Source organism: Xyrauchen texanus, chromosome 32 (genome assembly GCF_025860055.1).
Source record: "Xyrauchen texanus isolate HMW12.3.18 chromosome 32, RBS_HiC_50CHRs, whole genome shotgun sequence".
In the NCBI taxonomy this organism is placed as follows: Eukaryota; Metazoa; Chordata; class Actinopteri; order Cypriniformes; family Catostomidae; genus Xyrauchen; species Xyrauchen texanus.
In genome coordinates this window covers 29,229,231-29,241,890 of record NC_068307.1, presented here as the reverse complement: position 1 = coordinate 29,241,890, position 12,660 = coordinate 29,229,231, and the positions used below count along the sequence as shown (strand labels likewise).

The 12,660-nt window shown below is 39.3% G+C and overlaps 1 protein-coding gene across 2 annotated transcripts in view; it reads left to right on the top strand.

Annotated features, from left to right (window-relative positions):
• LOC127626100 (son of sevenless homolog 1-like) overlaps positions 1-12,660 on the top strand; it is a 50,184-nt gene that overhangs the window by 9,915 nt on the left and 27,609 nt on the right. For both annotated transcript variants that reach the window (XM_052101657.1, XM_052101656.1), the window contains exons 3-8: positions 515-646; positions 2,507-2,671; positions 6,671-6,880; positions 6,956-7,099; positions 10,084-10,194; positions 10,336-10,434. In XM_052101657.1, the coding sequence (XP_051957617.1) occupies positions 515-646; positions 2,507-2,671; positions 6,671-6,880; positions 6,956-7,099; positions 10,084-10,194; positions 10,336-10,434 (861 nt within the window). The remainder of the gene's footprint in view (positions 1-514; positions 647-2,506; positions 2,672-6,670; positions 6,881-6,955; positions 7,100-10,083; positions 10,195-10,335; positions 10,435-12,660) is intronic.

The following is a 12,660-nucleotide window of genomic DNA, read 5'->3' as shown; positions in this document are numbered from 1 at the left end:
CCCAAAATTAAAATATTATGATTAATGTAATATTGTGGTGATCTGGGTTTCAAGACACTATAGTGTCAATGAATAGTGGATCAAGAGATCTTCTGTCAGCTGTATTATCTCAGTCATGTGCTTCACTAACTCATTCTGGCCTGTTTGTGTTTGTGTGTTTGGTCGGCGCGCTCACAGATGACGGGTGTGAGATGGACAGGTGCTTTAGTTGGTTAACGGTTAAGACTTTAACCACCGATCATGTGAAACCTGTCAGCTGGTTTCTCATGGTCTGCTCCCTGCGTTTGTGATCTGCTCTTCAGTTTCATCACCCGTCCTGCCCTGATGTCACCCATCACTGTTTCTGTGTGATTGTCTCTCACAGTAATGTGTCAACGTTCCCACTGAGGATCAACACAAACTTCCATTCATCTTTCACACCTTTAATGGATCCCGTGATGCTCCTCCTATAACTTCCGTTTCATTTGTGCTCTCCAGCTTTCTCTCTGTCTCATTGTGTTTGTGTGTTTGTCAGGAGCGTGTGCAGAGGAGTTTCCCTCACCCCATAGAGAAATGGGCGATCGCAGACGCCCAGGCTGCTATAGAGAAGAGGAAGAGGAGGAACCCTTTAGCCCTGCCGGTGGATAAGATTCATCCACTTCTAAAGGTGCTCGTTCATCATGACTCACACAGGCAATGTGCAAATCTACATGTTTAATGTAATCTACAAAAATGTGTAACAATACCAGAGTATTGTAATCTGCAGTACCAGTAGTGCCGAGCACCGGCTCCCTGCACACTGACTGACTGACAGACGGCTGCTTGCTTACAAATGCTACATACTCATTTAAATGTGTGTTTTAATACTCCAATTACACCAAAAAGGACAATTAATCAATGTAAAAATCTGATACGTCCTAGTATGATTATTAAACCTCAAATGATGCGATTTAATTAAATAAATATACAGTTTGCATGTGCTGCACACTGCAAAGTGAATGTGTGAAGCCGCTCATGTGCTCCAAACATCATATTTTATGTGCATCGTATGCTGTAGCATCACTGCTTATCATAGTAGATGCCAGAGCACTCATTCACTGTAATGCAAGTGTGAAACTACCATCACAAACACAGAACCACAAACGCCTTCATGTCAAAATAAAATTTGACATGATGTGAATGTAAGGGGTTAAAGGGAAAGCAGGCGGCGAGAACCGGCTTGACAATATAAATAATGTGTAATGATAAACTGAACCATAAACACACAAACAGAACACACACAGGGCAGCTGCCTGTAATTCTCTCTCTCTGGAGCTGTCGTAGACTGATTTGGAGTGGGACTTTGAGCCAATAACATGCCACTTTTTGTGATTCATGTGCTTGACTCTAAAGATGTATAATAGGGTCACCTACTTTGATAAAGGGGCCACATGGGGCTTTCGGTAGTGCATGAGGGGGCCACAGTGCACTCCTCATTTGGTTCTTGTATCTTTCAAGCAGAGGAATATTTGACTCAATTTTCTGAAGTGTATATGTGTCTAATGTATGGCTCTACAAAGGTAAATATTTAAAATGAATAAAGGCTGAGCATAATTATAAATGACTTATTTTACTTTTTATTTATTAAAAGCAAACACCTTGCCATGATAAAATACATACAGTATCTCACAAAAGTGAGTACACCCCTAAGAGAAAATGTCCAAATTTGGCACGATTAGCCATTTTCCCTGCATGGCTGTCATCCCAGAAGGAAGCCTCTTCTAAAGATGATGCACAAGAAAGCCCGCAAACATATTGCTGAAGACAAGCAGACTAAGGACATGGATTACTGGAACCATCAAAATATGTCCTGTGGTCTGATGAGACCAAGATAAATTATTTGGTTCAGATGGTGTCAAGCGTGTGTGGCGGCAACCAGGTGAGGAGTACAAAGATAAGTGTGTCTTGCCTACAGTCAAGCATAGTGGTGGAAGTGTCATTTGGACATTTTCTCTTAGGGGTGTACTCACTTTTGTTGCCAGCGGTTTAGACATTAATGGCTGTGTGTTGAGTTATTTTGAGTTTACAGCAAACTTACACTGTTATACAAGCTGTACACTCACTACATTAAGTGTCATTTCTTCAGTGTTGTCACATGAAAAATATAATAAAATATAAACAAAAATGTGAGGGGTGTACTCACTTTTGTGAGATACTGTATATATATAATGAAGAGAAAGTGACATCATTTGAGTTTGCAGAAGTTCTCACAAATCCACCCTGCCACATAAAATAGACACAACAAACAGTGTTTAATTGATTTGTTCTGCTATTTACAGAAGAGTCAAGTTGTTGACTAGAGGTCGTAATTATGATTACAAGCTTTTGGGAGGTTTAGAAGCAACTGTTTGATGTGTATGAATGTGTTTGATGTAGTTTGAGATGGCACAATAAAGTCAAGCTTTGTCTGAAGAATCTGACAGTAATGTGACATTAGTCAGTGTTTCCTGCAATGGCTTTATATGCTGAGTGTGTTTTACTCCTGCAGGAGGTTCTGGGCTATAAGATCGATCATCAGGTGTCTGTGTACATCGTAGCGGTGCTGGAATATATCTCAGCGGACATACTGAAGCTGGCAGGAAATTACGTACGAAACATTCGGCATTTTGAGATCTCGCAGCAGGACATCACTGTGGCCATGTGTGCTGATAAGGTATTACTGCACCTCAAACACTACAACTCCAACAGAAATAAAACATGACTTTTATAATATTAATCAGTGTCTGCTATTCTAAAGTAAAACACGCTTTCTTGCTGACACAATTAAGGCTGTGTGCTCGAGGGAAAATAATATTAATCAAAAATTCATGATGGGTCACATGCTTCTCACAAGTCCTAAAAAACCTTTGAAATATTCTTAAAACGTGCTTGAATGATAGAAAATTATTAAATACATATCTTAAGTAATTTAATAAACGAAATGTATTTATTTTCTGAAAAACACGATGACACCAAGTCAGCTCTTCGGTCGTGTTCGCCATATCAGTCGTATTCGACATGTAGGATCACAGAATGAAACGCTGATGACAATAAACGCCATTATTATTATAACTTAATTAAATAAAGTAATAATCAGCAATATGCGTTCACATATGGCTTTATTTAAGTGTGAAAACCATGACTGCGTGATGTTAGAGACGTCATTACATGAGGATGTAAAAGAACCGCTGAATCAGTTTTTGAACCGGTTTATGGAAACGAAAGGTCCGAAAGAACCGGTTCACACAAATGAGTCGGACTTTCCATCACTAGTCACTTGACTTCTGTTACTTTTGGCAGCGCTGTACAGAATGGGCCAATCACAATCAAGTGTTACTGGAGGATTTAAATATATATTTTATAGATACTGCTGTTGCGAATGTATGAATCTTCGCAGCTATCTGTTTTAATTATGATTTACTCTCCAGAGTGAAAAAATTTGATGAGAGGTAAAACATTTTGAATGATTTGAATGCAGATCAATGGAGGATTCAGTTCTCTGAGACTGTGTGACTTTGTGTCACTCGTGTTTACAGACGCAGTTATTCACTGGTGTTTACAGACGCAGTTATTCGCTGGTGTTTACAGACGCAGTTATTCGCTGGTGTTTACAGACGCAGTTATTCGCTGGTGTTTACAGACGCAGTTATTCACTGGTGTTTACAGACGCAGTTATTCGCTGGTGTTTACAGACGCAGTTATTCGCTGGTGTTTACAGACGCAGTTATTCACTGGTGTTTACAGACGCAGTTATTCGCTGGTGTTTACAGACGCAGTTATTCGCTGGTGTTTACAGACGCAGTTATTCGCTGGTGTTTACAGACGCAGTTATTCGCTGGTGTTTACAGACGCAGTTATTCGCTGGTGTTTACAGACGCAGTTATTCGCTGGTGTTTACAGACGCAGTTATTCGCTGGTGTTTACAGACTCAGTTATTCGCTGGTGTTTACAGACGCAGTTATTCGCTGGTGTTTACAGACGCAGTTATTCGCTGGTGTTTACAGACGCAGTTATTCGCTGGTGTTTACAGACGCAGTTATTCAGCTGGTGTTTACAGACGCAGTTATTCGCTGGTGTTTACAGACGCAGTTATTCAGCTGGTGTTTACAGACGCAGTTATTCGCTGGTGTTTACAGACGCAGTTATTCGCTGGTGTTTACAGACGCAGTTATTCGCTGGTGTTTACAGACGCAGTTATTCGCTGGTGTTTACAGACGCAGTTATTCGCTGGTGTTTACAGACGCAGTTATTCGCTGGTGTTTACAGACGCAGTTATTCGCTGGTGTTTACAGACTCAGTTATTCGCTGGTGTTTACAGACGCAGTTATTCGCTGGTGTTTACAGACTCAGTTATTCACTGGTGTTTACAGACGCAGTTATTCGCTGATGTTTACAGACGCAGTTATTCACTCGTGAGTCTGCCAAATTAATAAATGTAAATGTACTGGTCGATTTTGATGTGAAGTGGTAAAAAAAAAAAATCATACCAAATCCAAACATTTTACTTTTAAAGAAAATATATAGTCAGATTACTTCTTTTAACTTAAAACTTGATTTTGATCATTAAGTCTCCTCACATTAATTCTCTCTCTGTCACATTCCTCATTGATAGGCCCAGGGGAGGGTCTTTGTGTCCTCAGGTGTGAATCTCATCAATATTCATGATCGTTCACGCCTCCTCGCATATTACCATTCAGCTCTAAAATTGTCACACAAAAGTTAAATGACTATATTGTTTTGTATGAATGAGTGATCAGGATGATTTTCACATCATTTTGTAGCAAAACTCTAGGCTACAAGATCCAGTTCTCAAAAGTCAAATGTTTAGTATGTTTAGTATGTTTAGTATGTGTTATATGGCCTTATTTCAGTGACTTAAAATTTTAGTTTTTTCAAAAACCATGCATAAACATTATTTTCTCAAAAATACAAACCTGTACATACATGTTGCTCACATATTATTGTAGCCCAGTTTGTGCTGAATACAGTGTTATCAGACTTTAGCCATTAATATGTTTTTAAGCAACTGAAAAAAGCATGTCAAGGCATGTCAAAACTTCTCCAGGGCCCAAAACACCCTCAGACCCCAGAGGGTTAATGGCTTCACTGGCAGTTGTTTTGAATGAATGGAACTCTTTAAGGAAACTAATCTCCAAACAGTTTGAAAAGCACCTTATTTTCATCCTGTCTCATTATACAGGTTTTGGACACAGCACTGGTTTCATGGTCATGCTTAAACAATCTATTGCCCCTTGTGGTCTGAGGTTTGTAACCACACACGTAATGTATGTACAATGGGTCCACGCGTTGGACAGGCTCTCGCGTCTGCATTTGCGTACTTGCGTGAACTATGTTACGGCCTTTTAAGACGTGATATTGGAACATCTTAGTGCAACGACCAAGCTCTTAGAAAAATTGCGCTTTGTGCCACTTCATTTACATACAATACACTCACAGTTTGTGCAAGCACTCCCACCCACGCCCATTTGCCCTTTGCTCTGGCACGAAATTTGACGTTGCGCATGGTCGTAACGCGTTGCGCTGCACTTTGCGCACTAATGAAATGGAGCCCAATATGTTTGTTGTTACATTATCTTATAGAGATTCAGCCAGTAAATGCAGCACTGGAGCCACCTACTGGCCATTGCTGTCATTTCATGTCATTATATTGTTATTCCAGCAGATGTCGCCAGAGACGTGACATATTTTGATGTTTTAACAATCTTTCAGTTTACTGAAATGAAGGTTTATATAGAAGTGAAGATAACAAAATATTTGCTTATTTTATATGAACATGAATGGAATTCTTGAGTAATTTATTAAGTTAAAAAAAATACCATCATTTATTAGTACCGTTTTTATTTTAGTGAAGATATTGTTATGTTTCTAACTGGGTAGGGCTCTTTGGGACGGTCCTGAGCTGGTTCAGGTCATATCTAGATGGGAGGGGTTACTATGTGAACATGAATCTGAGTGGACATCCATGACGCGTGGAGTCCCATATGGCTCAATTCTGGCACCAGCGTCCCATCCTCAGGTCTTTACACTGGCTTCCAGTTACATTAGAATTGATTTTAAGGTACTATTACTCGTTTTTAAATGCTTGTTGAATATAAACCCAACAGACCTCTCAGATCATTAAGATCAAGTCCGTTAGAAATACCAAGCGAGACAGCGTTTAGCTACTGTACCACCTGCAGCTGGCATCAGCTTCCAGAAGAGGTCAGATGTGCCCCAACAGTAGGCACATACAAGTCCAGACTGAAAACACTTCTGTGTAACTGCATTTATTCACTGTGCACTTACTGATTGCACTGCATCATTCTGTCTGTATTCTTTTTCTTTTTTTATTCTTTAAATTAGTTTTTTAAATGCATCTATTCTTATTTCTTGTGTGTGCTATATACTGTAAATAAACTTGTCTTGCCTTTAAAAATCAATTGGGGTTCCACAGGTGTCAAATGTGACCCGAACAGATGGAGCGGGGTTCTCTATTGAGAAGTGTGCAAGGGTTAATCTCATGAATATGCAAATGTACACATGTACAGCATGAAAACTCACTTCCCATTATTCATTACAGTACTAACCAGGCTCTAAAATAAGGGGGCTCGGAGCAAAATTGCCTCTGAAATTGAAAATGTTGGTGCATTAATGTCCCTGTTGTGAATTGCAGGTGTTGATGGACATGTTCCATCAAGTGGAGGAGGACATCAGTGTGTTTCCTCTCATGGACGAGGAACCGTCGGCGTCTGAAGAACAGGCATATTACGACCTGGTGAAAACGTTCATGGCCGAGGTGCGACAGTATTTGCGAGATCTCAACGTCATCATCAAAGTGTTCCGTGAGCCGTTCGCATCCAACACCATGCTCTTCTCCCCTCACGTGAGTCATCGGGATCTTCCTCATACCCCTCTTCCTCGCCCTTCAGATGCTCAGAACTGCTGTCTGTGTCTGTAGGACGTGGAGAACATCTTCAGTCGTATCGTGGACATTCACGAAGTGACGGTGAAGCTGCTGGGCTTGATTGAAGATACGGTGGAGATGACCGATGAAGGAAGTCCTCATCCGCTGGTGGGCAGCTGTTTTGAAGACCTCGCTGAGGTGAGACGTCATAAACACGTCATCGTATGAAGCAGCTGCTGACAGATTTATGTTTAACCTCTTCAGCTCTGCTACACACACGTTTCTCACCTCACACATCCGGTGCACTCAAATGGTTAAATATTAGTTTCATTTGATTGAAAACACCCCACAAAAGTTCCCAATAATTCATAAAAAAGATTGTATATCGTATCTTCTTTAGCATGTGTTCTATATATTAAAGTAAATACTTGTAAATAGGATAAATTGGGTCTGTAAACAATAAAGTATCACTAATGTACAGTGTTTATGCCATATTAAGACCATATTTATTGATGCATACATGCATTTTTTTGTAAATGTTTTTGAAGCCTAAAATATGACCAAATTCATAAATTAATGATAGAATAAAAAGGTTACAATTTATACAGTGGCAAGAAAAATTAGGTTTTCAGCTGGTTTTCTGCATGAACTGGTCATTAAATGTGATCTCAACTTCATCAAATCACAAGTATTGACAAACACAATGTGCTTAAGATAACAACACACACAATTATAATCTTTCATGTCTTTATTGAACATCCCATTAAACATTCACAGTGCTGTGGAAAAAGTAAGTGAACCCTTGGATTTAATAACTGGTTGATCTTCCTTTGGCATCAATAACCTCAATCAAGTGTTTCCGGTATCTGCGGATTAAACCGGCACAACATTCAGAAGGAATATTAGACCATTCTTCCTCACAGAACTGCTTCAGATCATATTCTTGGGATGTGTGGTGTAAACGGCCCTCTTGAGGTCATTCCAAATGAAAAAAGCATTCAATTAAAAAAATTGATTTGAGATGATGATCAAGTTCAGTTGGTGGTTAAAGTTGCTGGAGAAATATGCGGGGCATGATGCAGTTGTGATGCTTTAGATTAGATGATTGTTTAAAATATATGTAATGTAACATATACATATATGTATCATATACAGTGGGGCAAAAAAGTATTTAGTCAGCCACCAATTGTTCTCCCACTTAAAAAGATGAGAGAGGCCTGTACTGTTCATCATAGGTACACTTCAACTTTGAGAGACAAAATGAGAAAAAAATGAATGAATTTATTATTTGCAAATTATGGGGGAAAATAAGTATTTGGTCACCTACAAACAAGCAAGATTTCTGGCTCTCACAGACCTGTAACTTCTTCTTTAAGAGGCTCCTCTGTCCTCCAGCAAGGGCATTGAAGATGAAACGTGGCTGGGTCTTTCAGCAAGACAATGATCCCAAACACACCGCACGGGCAACGAAGGAGTGGCTTCGTGAGAATCATTTCAAGGTCCTGGAGTGGCCTAGCCAGTCTCCAGATCTCAACCCCATAGAAAATTTTTGGAGGGAGTTGAAAGTCTGTGTTGCCCAGCGACAGCCCCGAAACATCACTGCTCTAGAGGAGATCTGCATGGAGGAATGGCCAAAATACCAGCAACAGTGTGTGAAAACCTTGTGAAGACTTACAGAAAACGTTTGACCTCTGTCATTGCCAACAAAGGGTATATAACAACGTATTGAGAGAAACTTTTGTTATTGACCAAATACTTATTGTCCCCCATAATTTGCAAATAAATTCATTAAAAATCCTACAATGTGATTTTCTGGATTTTTTTTTCTCATTTTGTCTCTCATAGTTGAAGTGTACCTATGATGAAAATTACAGGCCTCTCTCATCTTTTTAAGTGGGAGAACTTGCACAATTGGTGGCTGACTAAATACTTTTTTGCCCCACTGTATGTAACACTGATATTACATGCATCAATGTTTCTTTCATATCTGTCACACGTCATAAACACATGATGATCCTGATACTGATACTGAAAGTTTCTCCCACATGCTGCGATCGGTGCAACATCAGGACCGATATTACCTCCAGAAGAGCAACGGCTCCCTTTGATTGCAATTCCTCCTCTTCTGATTGCTTTTATTTGTTAATTAAAATGACAGTAAACTGACTAATTTAAATGAATAGTCTCAATAATCTCCCCATTTTACCCAAACTTTAGAGGATAAACATTACCACTGACTCTACGTTCTACTCATCATAACACATCACGAGTGTTTCACCGCCGTTTGGGTCGTTTATATGGATAAATGTTTTACTGAAACACAATTACAATCAAAGTAATCGCTAGTGATCAAAGTACTTTTGAAAGTAACTGTATTCTGATTACAACAATATAAATTGTAACTGTAGTGGAGTACAGTTACTCATATTTAGTTTTTATGTATCGCTGTTACATGTATTCTGTTACTCCCCAACCCTGATTATAACTGAAATATACCCAAATGTCAAGACAAGACTTTTTGTCTTTTGTCGTCTTACTCGGATCATATTCACAGGAGGATAATATAGCATGAGCTGCAGGCACATTCCTGAGAACTAGAGCTGCTGTTTGATAAACGTTTATATTCCTACATCATGCACCATTTCTGCAGTACGGAGGTTTTCAGGCCTTATGTGGTTGTTTTATGTAACATAAATGCAAAGGTGGCACCACATAATGTGACTACATATGAATGTAGCGGCTTGGTAATAATGAACAGCACTTCTGAAAAATCCATTTAAATGTCCGCATGAGATGAAGGTGTGTACATCAGAAGTGCTGAAGAGACTCTTTTACAAATCACCATTTTAAGCCGTTTAAAAGCAAATACATCATTATTAAAAGATACGATATTATACAGTGATATTACATCAAACACTGTTGTAATGTGTTTGTGTTTATTAAACATTAATGACAACAGACTGTTTTTATACTTGGCATATATAGGCAACATCCCATAATACAAGAGTAGTGTTTCCATGGAGTTTGTGAGTCCCTCCCTTTGCCTTCACACTTTACACTGTCTGACCCCCGTGTCGTTTCAAACACGCAGACGCTTGTTTTTGCTCGCGGTGTAACAATACAGGTCACGGCAGGGTGTGCCGCGGGTCATTTATTAACTCACGGGTGTTGGCCATTTTCAGGAGCTGGCCTTTGACCCCTACGAGACGTACTCGCAGGACATCCTACGCAGCGGCTTCCATGACCACTTCCTGAGTCAGCTCTCCAAACCCGGAGCGTCCATTTACCTGCAGGTCAGAGGTCATTTCAGGAATGACAGTGTTTTAAGGTTATTTGTGATTAATGTGTACATTAACTGCTGAGATGATGTTGCATCTATAATCCCAGTTTTGATGTTGTGACTGATGTGATGATGTCTCTCTCTGTGTCTTCAGTCCATCTGCGAAGGTTTCAAAGAGGCGGTGCAGTATGTGTTACCACGGTTACTGCTCACACCTGTGTACCACTGTCTTCATTACTTTGAGATTTTAAAGGTGAGTGTCGTCTCTGAACATCAGCACTCATCAGCAGTTCCCTTCCCACAATGCACCGTTATGCTAGCACTGAAACGTTTGGATAGACACTTTTGATGTAAAAGCTTGAAATGGTGAAATGACTTGTGTAGACAAATGAACAGTGAAGGAGAATCCGGCTGATTTGGTCTGTTGCTGCAGTGTTTTCTGTGTGTTTGCCGTATAGTTGCAGTTGCTCGTGTTTTTTCTGTAGGATCAGTTCAGTCGTTAGTCACATGTTCACTGAGCTTTACTGCAGTTTCTTCAGCTCCAGCATTCCCAGCAGCTCTAAGCTGCTTTCGGGATTCTTTCAGGGGGATTTGTGGAGCATAAATGAGCAATTATCTGGCTGAAGGTCCCTGAGTACCGCAGTAAAGCAGTGTACAGACCGCTCTTTCATACTGAAGCAGCTGTGTCATGTAAGTGTACGAGAGGACTTCAAATCACAGCATAAACTCAAATATAAATAAATATAATGTCCTGAAGTCATGCAGCTGGATTGTTTGAAGGGTGGGGGTGTGCAAAAGTACATGTTTTCAAAATGGCCTTGTTGAGGGGTTGTCTGAACTAGGGGTCAAACAGATATATCGGCTTTACTGGTTAATCGGTGCAGATAGTTGCTTTTGGAGCCATTGACCATCGACACTGATCGTTGCTGATATTTATTTTTATGTAACTCCATGTTTCACCTGTGACAAACCCTTCAATCTTCATTTTTTGGGACATTATTGGGATTTTCGGTCGCACAACAAACATGCATCTGAGATGTGACTCATTGTGGACTTTGGCACATCTATGTCTGCGCCCGTCACAATAAGGAAAAACTATGAAACATTCAATAAATTAGATTTTAAAAACTGTCGTCCAGTTAATCCGTTATCAGCCCTTTCCACCAATTTAGTTATCGGTATCGGCAAAGTCCACTATCGGCCGAGCTCTAGTCTGAATAACTAGTCGACTAATTATTCTAAAGGAAACCTTGAATAATTGGACCTAATCCTAATCTCATGCTTTTCATTGGGCTCTTTACATAGATTGCGTTCTTATTAAATGCTTTTACATTTTTTATTTTTACTTTTTACTTGACACGCCATCTTAAATTCAACACTCGGGACACTTTGCTCAAGAAACAGTGCAAGATGCAACAGAATGACCAGAATACATCAGACTTACATTAGATATACTTGGGTTTCGAAAACTGTTTTGTGTACTACACTCTTCGGTAGCTGACATCATAATCAAAGGAGTCCTTTAAAGGGAACATATATAGTTTTGGGTTCCCTTATCCATTCCTTACGGAAATGATCCATGGATTTACTACAGAAACCATAGTCGAACTCTTCTATTTATAGTAAAACCATAGTAGCCGCAAACTGTGCCATCCTATTGCTACACTAACCGTATTTAACCATGATAAAACCATAGTAATAATACACATAAACCAATAGTAATAAATATAATCAAAACATGTTTACTATTGTACTATGGTAACATCATAGTTAAAGGAATATTTCAGGTTCAGCACAATCGACAGTGTTTGTGTTATAATGTTAATTACCACAAATATTCATTTCGACTCGTTCCTCCTTTTCTTTAATAAAAGCACAAGTGTGTGTTCCAGTGAGACACTTCCAATGGAAGTGTCTGTCAACATTAAAATACTGTTTCAAAAGTATAGACACAAGACTTAAACAATATGTGTGTTAACATGATTTCACTGTGAGAACATCACTTAATAACCACATCTGTGTGAAGATATAGACAATTATACAACTTCGTTGCCATGACGACGTAACGCTGTAAACGCTAAAACAACTAAAAGTGATGATTTAAGCAACTTTACAGCGCAGGTAATACATATGAGTCGGTTCTTTTGAATCTAAAACCTAAGAGTCATTTGTTCGGGAATCGGACTACACCGGTTATGTATTTTTTACGCTGACCATGTTGTTGCAGTAAACGGCGCTCTGAAACATCATGTAAACAAGAACTCAGAAAACAAAGGAATTTCCAGATTCAATACAAGTGACAGCATTTGTGACCATATTGATTACCACAACAATTTATTTCGACTCGTTCCTCCTTTTCTTTTAAATAAGCACAAATGTGTGTTCCAGTGAGACACTTCCAATGGAAGTCAATGGGGTTTAATCTGTAAACATTAAATACTCACTGTTTGACATAAACAATAACACATATTTTACTGTG